At 38.0% G+C, this 17,754-nt stretch overlaps 1 protein-coding gene across 2 annotated transcripts in view; it reads left to right on the forward strand.

The window, feature by feature from the left end:
* Nucleotides 1–2,634: 2,634 nt before the first annotated feature.
* LOC107092561 (ligand of Numb protein X 2-like) overlaps nucleotides 2,635–17,754 on the forward strand; it is a 30,728-nt gene continuing 15,608 nt past the window's right edge. Inside the window, exons 1-2 of one of the 2 annotated variants that reach the window (XM_015387103.1) lie at nucleotides 2,635–2,879; nucleotides 16,194–16,763. In XM_015387103.1, coding sequence (XP_015242589.1) covers nucleotides 16,363–16,763 — 401 coding nt within the window. In that variant the 5' untranslated portion in view covers nucleotides 2,635–2,879; nucleotides 16,194–16,362. Of the gene's footprint in view, nucleotides 2,880–12,334; nucleotides 12,565–16,193; nucleotides 16,764–17,754 lie in introns of those variants that run through there. The other variant, XM_015387102.1, reaches the window with a different exon arrangement.

Genomic DNA, 17,754 nt, shown 5'->3' on the forward strand with positions numbered 1-17,754 from the left:
GGAAGGGGGTAAAAACCAAGCAAAGAGATAAAAACCAAGCACATGCACAGACCTAAGGGAAATTTAGAGTAATGGTCATGTTGTGGTTTTTGGCATGTGGGAGGAACATGGAGAACCAACGTATGCACAGGGAGGTGTTCTCCGTCACACAGACAGATATATAATTTTGTCTTTTTCCTCACTGCCAAAAAGAGAGACAATAGCGTGCTGATATTGAAAGAGCTATCAGGGACCTAAAGAATGTAGTGTTCAGCATCTTATAAGTCTGTAAAAGGGGGAAAAAACAGCTAAGTAGCTTAAAGTTAAAGAAGATATGTTTAATTATCAATTACTCAAGACTATCAATATCTACAGAAATGAGAGCAGTGTAACAAACACCCATTCATGTGATCCGCGGTGTTCCAAACTAGAAAAAGAGTCAACTATCTTTTTACTTGTACTGCATGTTGCAGCAAGAATGGAAAAAAAATTCAGACCAGCATTTTTTCCTAACAGAAAGTCATTCTTTGAGCAGATGCGGATATCCAAAACTAACCCTCTGAACCTGAGGGAGTCACACTCCCTCTCAAGGAAGTATCATGTCTAGAATCTTCAAGGTTTTGTAAACACTTCGGATGCACCAGGGGAGATACAAACAATGGCCTAGTCATTTCATTTGACCTGACAGGTATAAATCTGCCTGAGAAAATACTTTATATAAAACAAAGTTGAAAAAGGTAGTGCACATGCAGAAACCAGATGAATGGGGATTTTCACATCGCTGACACTAATAGAGGATCTAAAAAGGTCCCAAAAGAATGTTAGATCAGGTTCTTAACTGTACAGAAATAACTGCACATGTGGAAAACAGATCAAAGCGACTGGATTTCCAAGACCTCGCCAGTTGATGAGGTGCTAAATAAAGTCTCAAAAACCTGAAAAATGTATTCACAGAAACTTAAGCAAGGCTTTAATCGTAGAAATTTTATATCAGTAGTATAACTTACTGATGAGATGCAAGCTTTCTAGGGCAAAAACTATTTCTGTGATAATGTTCTTTGGATAGATGAGTCTAAAAGCTAATTATTTAGACAGGAGACCAGATGATATGTTTGGCCTAAAACATATACAGTATGCCAAGAAAATAACCGCATACCCATTGGGAACAAAAGAGCTGGAACTGTTTGCAAATGTTAAGCTACAACATGACCTGGCAAACTTTGGAAAAATAAAGACCATCTGTAAAAAAAATATTAAGCTGGAGCAGAACTGAGCAGAAAGATGACAACCACCTGAAACACATCAGTACATCCTCCAAGGTCTGGATGAGAATTAAAAACGGGAAATTCCTTAGCCAAGCAAAACCCCAGATAGAGGTTAATTTAACAAAACCAACATCCAGGAAACGGACACAAGATCTCACTGAAGTACAACCACAAGGCTTGACTGTACGGTGGTCTAGTTTTTGTGTAAGTGCAGTTAACGGCAATTCAGAGTTATCAACTGACTCAACAGCATTGTTTTTGTGGACCGTGGAAGGAAGCAAGAGTACCTGGAGAGCACTAGCACATGGATGGAGAGAGCATCCTGACTACATGCAGAAAGATCCCAGGCCTTGATTCAACTCATGACCCTCCTGCTTCAAGGCTGTGTTACCATACAAATAAAAACAAATGTGTTTTTATATGTAACTTAATACCTAAATGAATTTATAATGTAATTCATTTCCGCATGATCATATATATATATAACAGTGAACACAGAATCAAATTTATTGCCAAGTAGGTTGGCACTCAAAAGGAATTATACAGTTTAATTTTTTTGTTTATTTTTATTTTTTTAAGTCTTCACTATTATGTTGTTTTATACGCTCTTCTAATGTCCACATTTGTGTGACCATTTCTTCTAAATTCTTTTTGCTGCTATAACCACCAGAAAATCCCCATTATCGGACAATAAAGGAATTTTCTATTCTATTCTATTCTGTTCTGTTCAATTCTATTCTATTCTGTTCCGTTCTACTCTGGTTCATTCTATTCTGTTCCGTTCTATTCTGTCCATTCTATTCTATTCTGTTCTATTCTATTCTGTTCTATTCTATTCTATTCTGCTCTAACTTGACTTGGTGTTGATTGTGCAGACAAATTCGATATATATAGAATCTATACCTCTATACAATCTAAAACATACAATATACTATATATAGTATATTGCCATACACTGTGTACATGGTAGACTTTGCTTGAGTCTTTACAGGTTGACAGGATAAAATATATATATATATATATATATATATATATATATATATATATATATATATATATATATATATATATATATGCTAGGCTATAAGATGCCATAAGATACTATAAGATACTAGATAAATTTATAAAACTACCGAATTTCTATTATAAAATTTAAATGGAAATCAATACAACTTTAAAGTTGTATTGATTTCCATCTCTGGGTTCTTAAGAACATTTATAATAAAAATGTGGTTGGTTTAAGCTTTATAATTGTCAGTATTATTTATAAATGAGAAAATGTGAGTTTTATTTGTATTTTAGTTTAAAAATGTCTTCCATTGTGACAGGCCTCTGCAGGTGTGCTGTATGACGCGGCGTTCGCACCTGGTCGGACTTCCTCCTCCTGAGCTCAGCCTGTTTACTCCAAGCGGGGAAAGTTGCCCAGGCGGCGGTCGGCTGTTGGTTCATCTCCTCCGGGGACTGGGGTCGCTCACTGGCAGATATACAAGATAATAAAAAACTCGGAGGCGCTAAAGCTAAGCAGACTTTTACCTTTTAACTTCTACCTATTCTTCTTCACCGGGAGCTTTTTTTTTTTGCCAGCTAGCGAGCGAGGCGTTAGCTACTTCCGGGGACGACAACCTTCACACACAGGTAAGACGTGTTTCGTCAAACCGATAACTAAAGGCTGTATTTATCGCTTTAAACACGCACGTTTAGACTTCTTTCTGACTAGAAAACACTTTATGTTTAAAAGAAGCGTTAGTTTGTGTAAGGTATGGCGTCCTCTCGGTGATAAAGAGGTGAGTGTTTGAGCTCAAGGTGTGTAGCAGTTAGCGCGAGCTGAGCTGAAGGTGAAGCTGCCATAGGCTCCCAGTGAGACCAGTATGGGAGCCGTTTTTATTGCCTTCTGTCACTGGGGTCTGTCAGAGTGGTGAGGAGATTAGGAGAACATGCTTGTCAAACAGGACAGTGAGTTATTTATGGCATCGGTGACAACACTTCATCCTGACAGGATGAAAAGTGCCTGTGATTGTTACTGACTAGCTTCATGTTGAAATATTAACTGCTCTGAGTAACTTAAACACTCACCTGATTTTAGGGGTTGCTGCTATTTTCATAGGCTTAAATTATATACTTTTTGAAAGCTATAACCAATATGTTCACATGTAATCAATGTTCACAGTTGTTGAAGCTGGATTTTTGATAAGAAATAATAAAAGTTATTTCACAGCATTTAGGTGAGGGGTGTTAAAGCTGGGGGCCTTTTATGGACCTTGAATATATATTCTGTTTCACCATTCTTGGAAAAATTATGCAGATCGACAATTTTTGTGATTTTTACACGCTGCTTGTAATGTTTTAGAGTGCAAATTAGTTCCCTTTATTTTGCTGTGTGCACATTTTTTGGTATAATTATATTTTTGTAGTTGCTTTGGTTTTACTTTACCCTTGTAAACGAAGATGCTTTTAAAAAGTATTTATATTTTTGGATGAAATCCTTAATCACACAATTGGATTTTCTTAAAGGTATAGTGGAGGATGTTGTTTTTTTTTTTTCTGGGCGGATCATCAAAATAAGTGGTCCTCCTAACAGTCAATCATTCTGGTGATATGTTTACGTAAGGCCATCCTATGTGCTTGTTCCCATTTTCACTTACGGGTGGTGAGTCTGACATCGTGGAAAAATTGCAAATCTTCTTTTGGAAGGTAAGCTTGTATAAGCAACGCAAACTGCAACTTTTAAACAGAGTGTGCACGAGGAGAAATGGGCTTGTGCATGCTCTCGCACGCGTTTAATAGTTCTCGGTAGCGGGTACAGGGTTGTGCATGTGCGGGTCTTTTCAAAACTTCGAATAAATCCTCCACTATACCTTTAACTAAAAAATGGTAGGAAATAAAGAAGCAAAATATACATTAGTTAATCAAAAGTTGATAAATCTTATTGATCAACTAATGATTAATTGATAAGCAGCCCTTTCCTTAAAGACTTTAGTTTTCTCTTGTATTAAGATGATTTTTCATAACATGAAAGAAGGGCTAATTTTTTTTCTTGCAATACACTTACAAAAAAATTGTGCATCGTTATATTTGAACAATTTTATTGTGCCAGCTGTATTAAATACTGACTGAATAAACAAATTTTTTCTTACACATTAAACTAGAGGTATTTATAAGATAAAACAAAAGAGGAAACTATTAGGTTACTGAATATAAAAAAGATAGATGAAATTTGTGAACCACTGACTTACAGTGTACAGAGATGAAAAACTACCATTAAAAGAGAGGGTATGTCACTCTGTTCCTTCCAAGCTCAGCAGAGAATTCAGTGCTGCTCACCCCTGCACCATGGCTAATTGGGGGCTTTTAGGCTATTATCAGAAGAGTTTGATTGTTTATATTTACAAACAGAAACTCATGAAGTGCATTCTGTATCTTGGTATCATTAAACAGTGTAAATAATCTCATGAAGGTGTGATAGATGAACTGATGGCAGCAGCTGGAAAACCGCTGATGTTTGCAGATGTCTCTAAGGTTGTGGCTTTTAGGACCCCTTTACCAAACTAGCAAATAAACTGCGTGTAGACTCCAAGAACTAGTAATGATTGCACATATGATCAGTACAAAATTTAAGACCTTTTGAAGTTACCATCACAAAGGTATTGCATTGCAGTACTATTGCAGGTTTAAATTGTCCCTGCAAACCAAATCATGGAAAGCTGAAAGAAAAGTAAAAAAGCCAATGCAATAAAGGTTTAATAGGGGCAGCTAGTTGTGTAATTTTTCCCTTTTTTTAACATCCTCTATAAGGTCTTTAGAATAAAACGTGAGCAATATTTTTTGTTTCCTCTTTCTTTTCTGAAAAGCACTGTTTATATTATCTTGGAGGATGCAATTTTTTACAGGTCAGGTTTAATGTATGTGATATTTGGGGGGGGGGAACCCAGCAAAATGACGACCGTGCTGTGATCAAGCCCCAGAAAAGCACACAAGACAGTATAGAGACTATTTCCATGCAATCAACATGTTAAATTGTGGGATTTTATGAAGTTCCTAGATAACTGATGGAAAAAAAAGACTAGCAGTTCTGTCTGTCTATTTATTTTTCACCTGGTTATCGTTTTACCTCTTTATTAGCTCGATAGGTACGGATACTATTAGAAAATGTTCAAGGTCATGGGGTCGCAACTGCATTGATCTCTTTTGATTTATTTTTCAAAGTCAGGCAACATAATGTGATGTTAGTCTGAAAATACAGAATTTCCTGACTACTGCCATTTTTTGACTAGTTTGCGTATTTGTTTCTCTAACTGTGCCAGGAGGCCAGGCTCTAGATGTAAACAAATTAATGTGGCTTCCATTGACAAACAGAAGGACATATGATATCACAGGTGACTTTTTGAAGATGGTTACAGAACATGGCAGGGTCTTAATAGCCACATAAAGCAATGCTGAATGACAATTACAATTCCCATAACAGTGTCTGAAATTCACTTTTGAAATTGGGGGGGAAAACCCCACCTTATATGCTTGAGAGTGGGGGGGATTATTACTTAATGACTACAGTTCTTATGTTGTGCTAATCAAACCTCAGATTAAAATTTCGCTTTCATTTTTCTCCTTTTGTCTTCCTAGCTTTTGTGTCAGCTGCTCTCTCTTGTCCTTTTCCTTGCTTGATCTCCTTTTTTTCCCTCACTTAACTGTGGGGTTAAAGGAAAAAAAAATTTTTTTTCAGGATGCAAAACCTTCCAGGGGAAAAAAAAAAGTAAAGTTATCTATGCAGCCTAATACATTCTTACCTCAGATCAATGCATATATGTGCAAAATTTATCTTTGGCCATTTCATTTTCAGCAACAAAGTAAGCAGTGTTAAGAAGCCCCTTTATTTCATCTTCTTGCTGCACTTGCACATCGTGGATAGCGTTTGGCCATAACATTTTTAGCTGAATCTGCCTCACATTCCCTTTTCACTGCTGCAGTGGGAAAAACACCATCAGAGTGGTGGCTTAAAGTTGAAATCTTACAGCTCTGGCTGGTAAAGGGTATGGGACCATCCATTTTGCAGATGGAGTAGCTCCTTTCACCGGGGATGTAGCTTGAGCCAGTTAGGCTGAAACGGATCTTTCTGCTGCTTAGTGATATTGACGCCTGTTGGAGGATTGGCGGTGTCTCTGTCAATCCTGACATCACTGGTTAGGCATCGCTTTTGATTTGTGTTGGGGTTTTCAGAAGCTGGTTCATCTGTTTATACAACGATAGATTTGTGTTTTAGCCAATTATCCATACTTGGAATATTTGAAAGGTTAAAGACATTAAATATGATAACCACTTGTTTGCTAGACAAAAACTAAACTGTACTCTAAGTAGGGGTGTAAATAATAGTTTTGTATCGATGCATCGATCCAACAGCCGACGATCCTATGCATCGACACGTCCGCGAGAGTATGGATTCTTTTCTTTTTTTTCCTCCGGTCTATTTTTATCCATTTGCTCCTGTACGTAATTTCTGACTCATGTGCTTTGGTGGCGCTAACCTATTGCCCTCGTACCTCACTTCCACTACCATCTTTCTTGCACACACACCTGCATAAACTATAGGCAAGACAGACATGGCGGAGGAAAAAGCTGACTTACACACCCCTTGCGGGTTTAAGTCATTTGTGTGGAAGTATTTCGGGGTATATTCTTGAGTATCGAAAATAATCGAATCGTTGGGTCAGGTAGTCGATACTGAATCGAATCGCCATGATGGGTGTGATTTACACCCGTAACTCTAAGAGAAGAAAATGAAAAAAAGAAAAAGAAGTAGAGCGTGCACCACTGAGTAGCGGCGATGTTCTCCTTTGTCTAAATCCAAAAATGTCCAGATTAACAGCCTCATATTCTGCTTGGATATCAAACAACTGTTGTGTGTGATATCCATGCTGTAGTAGTAGGTGCTAACCTATTTTGAAAGACATTCTTTCACAGTGGACACAAAAATATATCATTGAACTTGAATTTAATACATTTAGTTCCCCCTCCTAAACCAGACAGTGGAGTCAGTGACTATTGACTGCTTCAGTGTCAGACTCAAAAAGGTCCAGAAGTGTTATACTGAAGACCAAAAAACAGGAAAGGTGAGCCATGCATCGCTTAAAGTCTCAGTCTGCTGATAAAACAAAAAAGCAGTGTACATGAAAAAGGTGAGAGCAGAACAAACACCACAGGCTGCAGACACATACTGTGCATCATTTATACACTTATGAAAGGATTTTAAGGAAATTGTTACCAAAGGTGCACCCCATGCCAAGGAAGAATTCTATTAAAATTTTGGTAATAATCCAGATCATGTTTTAGCTATAGGTGTAAGTCACTATATGGTGCAATATTTGCTACTTGGTAGAGGCCTGTCTTTTCTAGTTATTTTTTATTTTTAAAAACAGAACAGAAGTTAGTAAAATGCATCGTCTTCATCCTCAAGTGTCTTTCTTTTTTCTTTTTTTTTTTTTTATAAATGAACAATATACTAACCTTTAGTTAGCATTATGAACTATTTGACTCACCTGACCAGAAGGAAAGGTAAGCAGCCCCTCTGCTTCTTTAACTTACCACCAATACTCAAAAGCTTGACAGGTATTTACCCTCTTTTTGCTGCTTGTTTTTTTGTGTGGCTTTTATCTGATAAATGTAATGCAGAGAAAGAAGCAATTTCTCAGTGTCATTTCCTGAACTCTACCAGAAGTGCAATCTGTACCACTGGGTCATTGGCACATGTGCAACCAGATGTTTATCCAGTTCACCATGATTGTGGTGCTGAAAGTATTTATTTGTATCCTTAAATGATCAAAGAAATGCTGAATAACATTCTATAAAGAAGAATAACGACTTTTCAGAGAAAAGTTTAAGCATTTTTAATCATTTTCATTATATTGCTGATATGATGTCGTCAACATTTGGCATGCTCAGAGCAATCTGACAAAATGTGATTACATTGTGTTTATCTGTATTTTAGTCATCTTTATTTGTACAATATAAAAGAGCTACAAAAATCGACCTTAAAACTCCAAATTGCTCAAATTTTGGAGGGTAGGATCCAATTTCCAGGACAGACGGAGTTCTATAACAGAAAGGATGTAAACACATTTATTCTCTATACATGGCCCTATTAACCTTAGACATGTTGCAGTTTAGTATACTTTTCAAAATTGGGGAGAGAATAAAGTTATTTTATTTTATTTTTTTTCCATAAAGTGCAATTGAAAGTTGCAAATGAGCTAATCTTAAGAATCGTGGTACCGGTATGGGTCGTGCATTAAACTCAGGTCTATCACAGAGGTACTACGATCTGACTAGGGCTGCAGCTGATTATTTTGCAAATCAATTAATCTGTGGATTTTTTTTTCTTTCGCTTAATCGATTAAAAATCAGATAGCCAAAGATTCGTTAAAGATTTTTAATGAAATTATACCAGGTGAAAGTCAAACTTTCCCACTTGAGAAGTTCTCCATAGAGCTTAATGATAGAAGAAAACTTTTTTTTTAAATCTTAAATGCAAAATGTTTACATATTTTTTACAATCCTGGTATAATTACTGCTCTGTGTCACTCTGTCAGCTAGAAGCATGTTTTAGAGTCTATGGTCCAGTTAACAATTAATCGATTACTAAATTAGTTGACTATTATTTCAATAATCTGTTGATCGTGATTAATCCGATTGATTATTTCAACCCTGGATCTGACAAAGCCTTAGTTCTGTGTCACATGACTACAACCTACTCTTCCTATTGTTGCATCCCCAGATGTTTGCATCGTAATCAAAAGTAAATATTTATATAATTTGGACCATCAAAATTTATAAAACTCATTTACATATTGTATATTTTTTCAGTTAAATAATTATGTTCTTAAACATTCTAGTTGTCTCAGGATGTATTGTTTAAAAAAAAAATGTTTTAATGTAAAAGTTGTAGCTATCACCTTGAATTTATTAGTAAGGGCCAGAACAACCAGCTTTTTTTTAATTCTCAACTAAAATGCCATTTTTCTTATATATATTAGATTTCTCTTGTGTCCCATATTGTAAGTGGTAGCAGTCATAGAGGGTCTTTCCCTGCATTAGAACGATTTTGTCAGGGCACAGACTTGCTATGAATACTTACTGAGGTGATCATCTACCAGGAAGAATACAAGCAGCGATGACTTCCTCACAGAATTTGGTGGATCCTGTCCGACGTGCTTATCTGCATCTGTTGTTATTCTCATACAGGAAAAGAGCCTACATTAACCATTTACATTTCAGGGAAGGAGGCTCCAGTTTTTATCTCCTTGGTCTGACTAGGTCAAAGAGGTATAGTTATATCTTTGTGTGTTTGTTTGTTGCCTTTGTTACATCTGTAAAGCCATGGCCACACCCCCTAAGTACTTAAAGTGGGTTATAGTGTCTCCTTAAAAGTTAATTTTGGGTCATAGAAACTTGTATTTAATCACAAATTCTGATGTTTCATCCAACATTGCCACCTTTGCTTGACCAATCCTCAATGACTCATGGGATAGGGTGGACCATGAAGGACTTACCTGACCACTCCTTCAAATCTGGGAAAGGAACGCTGCAATTGTTAGCTGCATTTCAAGGTGTCCTGAAAGTGGACCTTCTTGTGATGTAGTCGACCTGCAAACACAACCTTTGAAGGATGGAGCGCCTAAATTTGGACACAGCCTTAGTCTTATTTTTCTTTCTCAAAGAAACTCATCTCATCTCTCCCCACTTTTGGCACACTGGAACTCATTATGCAGGCATTCACAGCGAAAGAGAGCTGCTTCAGGGTTTGGATAGACTGCTATATAAATTGTTAAGTTCTTGGGATTGGGCGGTGGCCTATAAAAGATTTTCTTGGAAAGAAAAAAGTGTTTTACACAGGGAACAAATACCGGTAGCTTTCTTCCTTTTCTATTTTTTTTATAGAAAAAGTAATGATTATTCATTCTGTTACCAAAATCAAGCAGGAGAAAATATTTTCTTCCCGGTATAAGGACTTTAGGAAGCAGACATAGTTCGCAATAAACTTTTAACAGCTTTTATTTCATAACATTTTGAAATGTCAGTATAGTGTACTACCAAAAGTTGGATCATGCCTACACTTTAGGATGCTAAATATTAAATGTATACATTAGAACTTGCACGCAGAACTGTTTAGAAAGATGTGCCTCAGATCAGAATGAAGCATTTTAGCATGAAGTACATGCAACATGAAGAAGGCGGCCTTAGAAGTTCATGGATTATCTGGGTTGTTGGGAATATGCAAAAACAATATTGCTGATTGTATGCAAAGCAAAAACAAATGCTTGTCTTTGCCAAGCCTGGTATGCAGCTGATTTGTTTTACATTATTTGAATTTTTAAAGTGTTGATGTGCAGCAGATGTTAAAGACTACAAAGGGAAATAAATTGAGTAAAAGTAGAAAAAGTTATTTCCTCTGTGCAGTTAAATAAGATGAACACAACAAAATATTGGTGATGAAAGGAAGCTTGGGAGAAGTTTTATGCAGAAACAAGTTTCACAAACATACCTCATTGTCATCTGTCAAAGTTCTGGCATGCAGGCTAAGGCAGGGCTGTTTGACTTCTCCTGAGAAGTTGTTTTGAGCTTTAAAACAATTCAGACTCTTCACTGAGGAGAAATATTGTGTTTTTGTTGACAAACAAGTATCAGAGTTCATCACAAATGATTAGATCTAAAATTATTTAAGCAACATCTAAAATGTCAGGTTTCCTTACTACTGTTAGTTTCTCAGACACTGATGTGTCAGAGATAGCTAGCAGCTGTGTTTGTGGTTAATTAGATTTCATGTATGGCAATAATTGACGGTGAGAATCCCAGACATTGGTGTAAGGTTGGCGTAGATGACACGCCACCTCCTACCGCAACAGATTGGGGGGGGAAATTGCCGTCAAACTCAACCTCACCTGTGATCACTGAGGGTGTGGTCGCCGTACATGTGAATCACTCACATCAGCCATCAAAGCAGCAGATTCACCCAGCTTTGATGAAACACAACCTCCGGTAATCCTTGAGGCGACTGGCAGGCGTTGAGGGGCTGCAGAAATTTTCCTTGAAAGCTCATGTTTCCTCATGATTACAAGGCTTTTCGTATGGCTAAAGTGTTTCCTTTGTTGAGTTCAGCTCTGTTGAGACCATTGGAAACATGAATCTGTCTCAGTGGTTTAGGTATGCTGAAAATGAGTACTGCATTTTTTTTAAACCTTTATTTTGTTGTGACTTTAATTCTAACCAATACTCTGCTGTTTAGATTTCCAGCATGTGATAGACCCATTTCAGACGTGAACCAGCTTTGTGCATCTAAAATCCTAAAGTTGCTTCACTAAACACCTAATCCATGCCTTAGGTCATTAAGACCCTGTCCTGTGCATAGATATTTTTCTTCCCCTTTAAGCCATATTTCAGTTTCTAGGCAATCAATTGGCTACTTTTAAAATAGGAGGTCTGAAAAGAAAGAAACCTTAGCATGAAGGATGAAAACATTTGCTGTTAAAGTTAAGTACAGCCTGTGGTTCTTTTGCTCCTTTCAATGAAAGTAATGATTGGATGTCAAATTAAGTCATTTATAAGATCTTTGTTGCACATCTCAGTATCATGGAGTAAAGAATAAACTCTAAAGGCAGCAGGAAAGACAGTTTGTAGAGTGCATTTCCTCCAGTGCTATTTTCCTGCACAATTTCATGTTGGTTTGAATGAAAAGGACACATTTAGTCTCTACTGTGCTCCTTTTTCAGTGGTATGTGATCCTTCATCCATAACTGAGTAAGAACTCCCTGTGGCTAGGAAAGACAAAGAAAGGGAGCGGACCTGTGTGTTCATACGCGGAAAAAAAAACTTGCGCACACAAATTTCTAACTTTGCTTTTGTGTTTCCTATAAATCATTTATCCAACAGTCCTTTACCTGTGGCAGTACAATGCAAGCGGTCTGATATACACACACCTGCATATGCATTGGCACTGACAACAGAGGCTGAACAATTTTTTCCCCCTCCTAACACGCTCCACAGTTATACCAGGCCCCTCCCCTACCATCTGCATTCCTCTTACCGGTGCAGTCGGAGCTCATACACATCCAAACTACTGCTGCACACACACAGGCATTATTCCGATAGTCTGGGAGGCTGGGTTCTGGTTTCATTCAGGCTCCGGGCGACTGGGAGAGTCTCGAGTTTGCGTGCAGCAGGAGACGATATCATCTGCAGTGACTCGGTTGGGTAACACAGAGAAGAAAACGCTTTCTTTTTTGGGGGGCGGTTGTCTGAAATCTGGACTAGGATCACAAAGATCAGAAGTATGAAGGTAGTTGACTGTTTTTTTTTTGTTTGTTTTTTTTAAGCTCTTTTTCACATTTACGCATATTTAAACATTGCTTACCTTTTCTCCTCTCTATACTCTGCAAAAAGTCTTGCTTTCAAGAAATGTTTTTTTGACTTTCAGAGTTTCTTAATGGATATTTTTTAACTTTTATATTAGAAATTTTGATGAGTACTCCTCCTGGTCTTTAAAACCTGTCCAGATGTGGGTATGCAGAGCTTGTTTTCTGGTTTTAAGGCATTACGATATAGAACATCTATTGTTAAATAAATCCATTAAACCTTTTCCATGGTTTAAAGTCTGCTTACTGCCATGCATGAGAAAGTGATGGATTGAGAGAAGATTGTTCATATTGAATGGGAAAAAAAGTAATGCATGTTGCTGTGTCCTCTTGGTCAGATGGTTAGAGAACAATCCTGCACTTCACCCTAGAACAGTCCAAAGTCGGTCCTCAAGGAGCGGGTTTATTGCTTCTTTTAAATGTTTCCCTCCTTTAGCACACCTGCTTTCCATGGATGGCTCATTGAGAGGCTTTAGTCTTATATCAGGTTTGTTTAAACCAGAGAAACTATCTAAAAATTACAAATTAAAGGAAAATAACTCATCATTCTTATTATAAATTGAGTACTATTTTATTAAAAACTGTCAGCCTGAGCAGATCGTCTAAATAATTATCCAGCAAATATCAGTCTGCTTGAAACAGTCTATTTGATGTTTTAGGCACTTTAATTTGACTTTATTCTGATTTGCTTATTCTGATTTCTCTTTAGACACTGCCATGCAAGAAAAGCATTCAGAATATTTTTTTACAAGCCAAGAACTGAAATGAAAGAAAGCAGTCATTTAAAAAGTAAATATTTAAGCAAAGATGCAATCTTTACAGGGTTTAGCTTCTGTTTTATGGGGAGTAGCATAGCTGGTAGTCTCTCTGTTTGGAGCTGGAGAAAAACAAACCCGCAGCTTTCCTTTGAAATTTTCAAAACACTGCCAGCATTTACCAAAGAAACAGAGGTTGAAAGTTCAAAAGGATAAAGATTACTCTGTTTTACCATCATGTTATGTATGTCTTGCAGCAGAGTAGAAAAATATAGATCCTAAGACACTGTATCTGGATACAGGACTGTGTTTTTTTGCACATTTTTGTTGTTAATTTAACATTTATACCATATTTTCACGACCATAAGGCGCACCGTACTAAAAGGCGCAGTCTCAGTTATGTGTCCCATTTCTGTATTTAACACACACATAAGGCGCACCGGACTATAGGGCGCGTTTTTTATATACAGGTACATGTCCTCTACTACTTTTAAATACCTCTACTGCGTATTTAAAAAGTACAGCGGGCCCAAAACTGAGTATGACTGTGCTTTATTCATGTATTTATTACACATTGCAGATGACAGAGCACTGTGATAACTCCTAAATTAACTTAAAATCCTAAACCTGCCGACAGAATATGTTCGCTTTTATTACCGGTATCCTGGTGCCTGCAGTTTAAATTATTTAGATGAAAAACACCTGCCAGACACCGCAATGAACCCGGAGGCTACCCAGCCTAGAGGCTGCTGATGAAGGGATTTCTACTGTCAGTGTACCGCTGGTATGTGGGGGTCTGAGCGCCTCCGACAGAAATAGTAGCCTATAGGCAGGATGATAATCTGGATGAACTGACTGCAATTATTAAGTTTTCAGGTGGAATTTCTCACTTAAAAACATATTAAAACTACTTTATTCCCACTGATCACAGCAAATATAGCTGCAAGATTTAGATTATTTAGATGAAAAACACCTGCCAGCCACAGCGGTGAAGAGGAGGAGACCCGCCCAGAGGCTGCTGTTAAATTAAGTTTTCAGGTAGAAAAATAGAGCGGGAGAAAAAACTGAGTATGATTGTGCTTTATTCAAGTATTTATTACAAAGTATTAATCGAACCCATCAAAGTCATCATCCTCTGTTTCTGAATTAAACAGCTGCGCTAAATCAGACATGCCAATTTCCCCTTCTTCGCTGTCAGAGTCACTTTCTATGCCGGGCGGCTCCTCAGAAATAATGCCGGCTTTTGCGAAAGCTTGAACAACAGAGCCAGCAGACACGTTAGTCCAAGCATCAACAATCCATCCGCAAACGGTGGCGTAATTTGCCCGGCGCTGCCTTCCACTTATCATGAAACTGTGGTCTCCGTCGGTCATCCATCGCTCCCACGCCGCTCGCAGCCTTACTTTGAACGGCCGGTTCACACGGATGTCGAGCGGTTGAAGTTCCTTTGTCAGACCCCCGAGATAACGGCGAGCACAGCGTTTATTTTTTTTCACCATGTTTTTCACATCAGCGATGGTGATGAGTGGAAAAAAAACTCCTGGTCTCCTTACATTCAGCCACTCTTTCATCATCTCCTCAATGAGGTGGTCTCAAAAGTCGCAGTTGCAACACACATAAGGCGCACCGCACCAAAGGGCGCACCACACATTTTGAGGGGAAAAAAAAGACGTTTATGTGCGCCTTATAGTCGTGAAAATACGGTAGATTTTTGCTCTGTAAAAGACAACCTTAACATTTCATTTCATCTACTCCAATTCTGTTGTGAAAACATTATCAGTGTTAAACCTGAAAATGGTTAGTTTTTGATGTTAATAGAAATATTTTTTATGTCTTTTTATAATTTGTGATTTTTTTTTTATCCCCATGATATGGAAAATAATGTATAGTAAGAAATATTTCCCGGGGTATTGATATCCAGTTTGACATTTTAGTATCAGAACAACTGTATTGCGGAGATTAATTGATAAATTATAGAAAATATATTTCATTTTTTAAATAACTACTTGTATCTCTATTTCTTTTAATTTTTACTATTTCATTGATACTTGGAGTTAAAAAATTTTTTCCCCCCTGTAACTGCTTAAAAAATTAAAAGTGAAGGTTGCTGCATCTTGGCACTGATTACATATAATTCCCTAACCAAGCTCAGGTTATTTTTCTGTTCCTGAGAGACGGAACGTTAGTTGGTTCTGTGCAGCCTCTCTTTTTTTTGTGCATCTCCTTCAAAACAAGCTTTTATCCGATGTGATTGTTACATTAACAGCAGTGCTAATAGGAGTGATATTTTTACTCAACCTTATCATGCTGATAAAATCTCATAACAGGCTAGATGTGGATATGGCCCATTTTTTCAAGAGTTTCTTTAAAGGATCTCTCCTGTTTTGGGGGAATTTAAAAGGAAATCAGGAGCTGCACTAAAAGCATGGTGACCGCCGGCTTTTAGGTGCTGAAGGGCTTATTAGTGAAAGGGATTGCATTTCTGCCCTCCTAATTCAAACGTCTTACTCTTGTAAAGTACCATGTGCTCCCCCATAAGCTGAGGTTTGACTCAGTCCATTTCGTTCTGCCTCATTTCCCAGAGTTTGGCGACTTCCCCAAGAGGTACCATGACTTTTAGCTGACTTTTAGCAAAATTCCTCTCGTCCCTCAGGAAGCTTGCTGAGAGGAAGCAGCTGCAGCCCGCTGCCATATTGCTGCTGCTTTTTGGATTTGTGATTTCCTGTAGTGCCGGCCAGTATGAGTGGGAGCAGCTGAAGAGCTGCCATGGAGCTTACTTTGTTTTTCTCTCTCTACAGAAAGCCTAAGATGAAGACCAGGAGATAACACTGTGCCTCTGCATCTACATTTGAGGGTTCATTTTCAAAGATGGAGCCGTAAAAAATAACCAAGACCCATTGGAGTGAGCTTTTGAGGAGATAGGAGGATCTTCTCCTGATAGAGGCTTTGCTTGGGATTCCTCAGACGATGGCTGCAACAGAAACCAAAGCCCCAAGCAGCGCTGCGGGTCTCTCCTGGGCTCGCGTGTGTAAAGAATGTGGCCAACAGCACGAGGGCCAGGAAACTCACCTGTATGAGTACCAAAACGAAGTGGACGATGAGTTGGTTTGTCACATTTGTCTGCAGCCCCTCCTAAAACCCATGGATACTCCATGTGGACACACTTACTGTTATCACTGTCTGAGCAACTTCTTGAAGGAGCAGGACTTTTGCCCCGTGGATCGCCAGCGTCTACAGCTAAATCAGTGTCGACCCTCCAGCCTGCTGGTTAGAAACCTGCTGGACAAACTGCTTGTTTCCTGCCCTCACTATGCAGATTGCCAACAGAAGATGCAGCGTTGTGAGCTGCAGCCTCACCTGCACAACAGGTAGGGTTCTGGCCATTGTGGTGACTGTTCATCATAGCTATTTAGTAAATGTTTCTATTTCAGACAAGCTAGATATTTTTAAGATACTATTTTAGCTTGGAATGGAGAAATGTTTCATTTTGATAGCCAATTACTTAATCAGTCATTATACTTTGTTATACTCTATTTGGAAACGGTGTTAATGCTTGTATATTTTGATTGTGTATATAAAACTTGTGAAAGATAAAATGCATTTTGCAAAGAAAAAGCTACATTTAGAAACAGGACACAAATGCAGCTTCCTTCATGCCCCTCTCAAACAACCTGTCCTCTTTGTCCAAATTGTGAACATTCTGGTCCCAAAAAGAATCGCTATCATTGCAACCCACACCCCCTCACAGGGGAACAGAACCCCTCGTCTGTTAAGCCAGGACAACAATTCCCTTTAACGACCCCCCTTTCAGATACATAGATGGGTATGGGGTACGACCCCATTCCAAAAGGTCGGACTGATTCATCCGGTTTGATTTACATGTTTTCTAAGCCAAAACAAGGCTTTGTTTTTGGTCCACTCTATAAAGCCTCGAACTCGATGTTATTTCTGACTGTTTGAACTGGAAAAAGATTCCTGAATGGGAAGCAAAACGTCTTCAAACTTGGAAAAAAGTCCAGTGGATTTTTTTTTTTTTTTTTTACTTTTTTGGTTCTACATGTATTATTTAGTTGTTGCTGCAGAGGTTCCCTGAATCAGTTATAAAATTTAGGCGGGTTGCTACTTGTGTTCTCATAGCACAAGGTTGGTTTGAAAAGCTTTTTTTCTCCTGATAAGTGAGATTTTCTTCAGGAAACTGGATGCTGTGCTCACTCAGGTTATCTTTTTATTTCTGACAGTACACGTTGTTTAATGTTCTGGTAACATTAAAGTATTCAATTAAGTTTATTTTTATAGCAGCTATTAACAACATGTCATCTCAAGGCACCTTGCAGAGATAATACAATCAGATTGGTCTAA

Source organism: Cyprinodon variegatus, unplaced genomic scaffold, assembly GCF_000732505.1.
Source record: "Cyprinodon variegatus isolate N-32 unplaced genomic scaffold, C_variegatus-1.0 Scaffold385, whole genome shotgun sequence".
Lineage (NCBI taxonomy): Eukaryota > Metazoa > Chordata > Actinopteri > Cyprinodontiformes > Cyprinodontidae > Cyprinodon > Cyprinodon variegatus.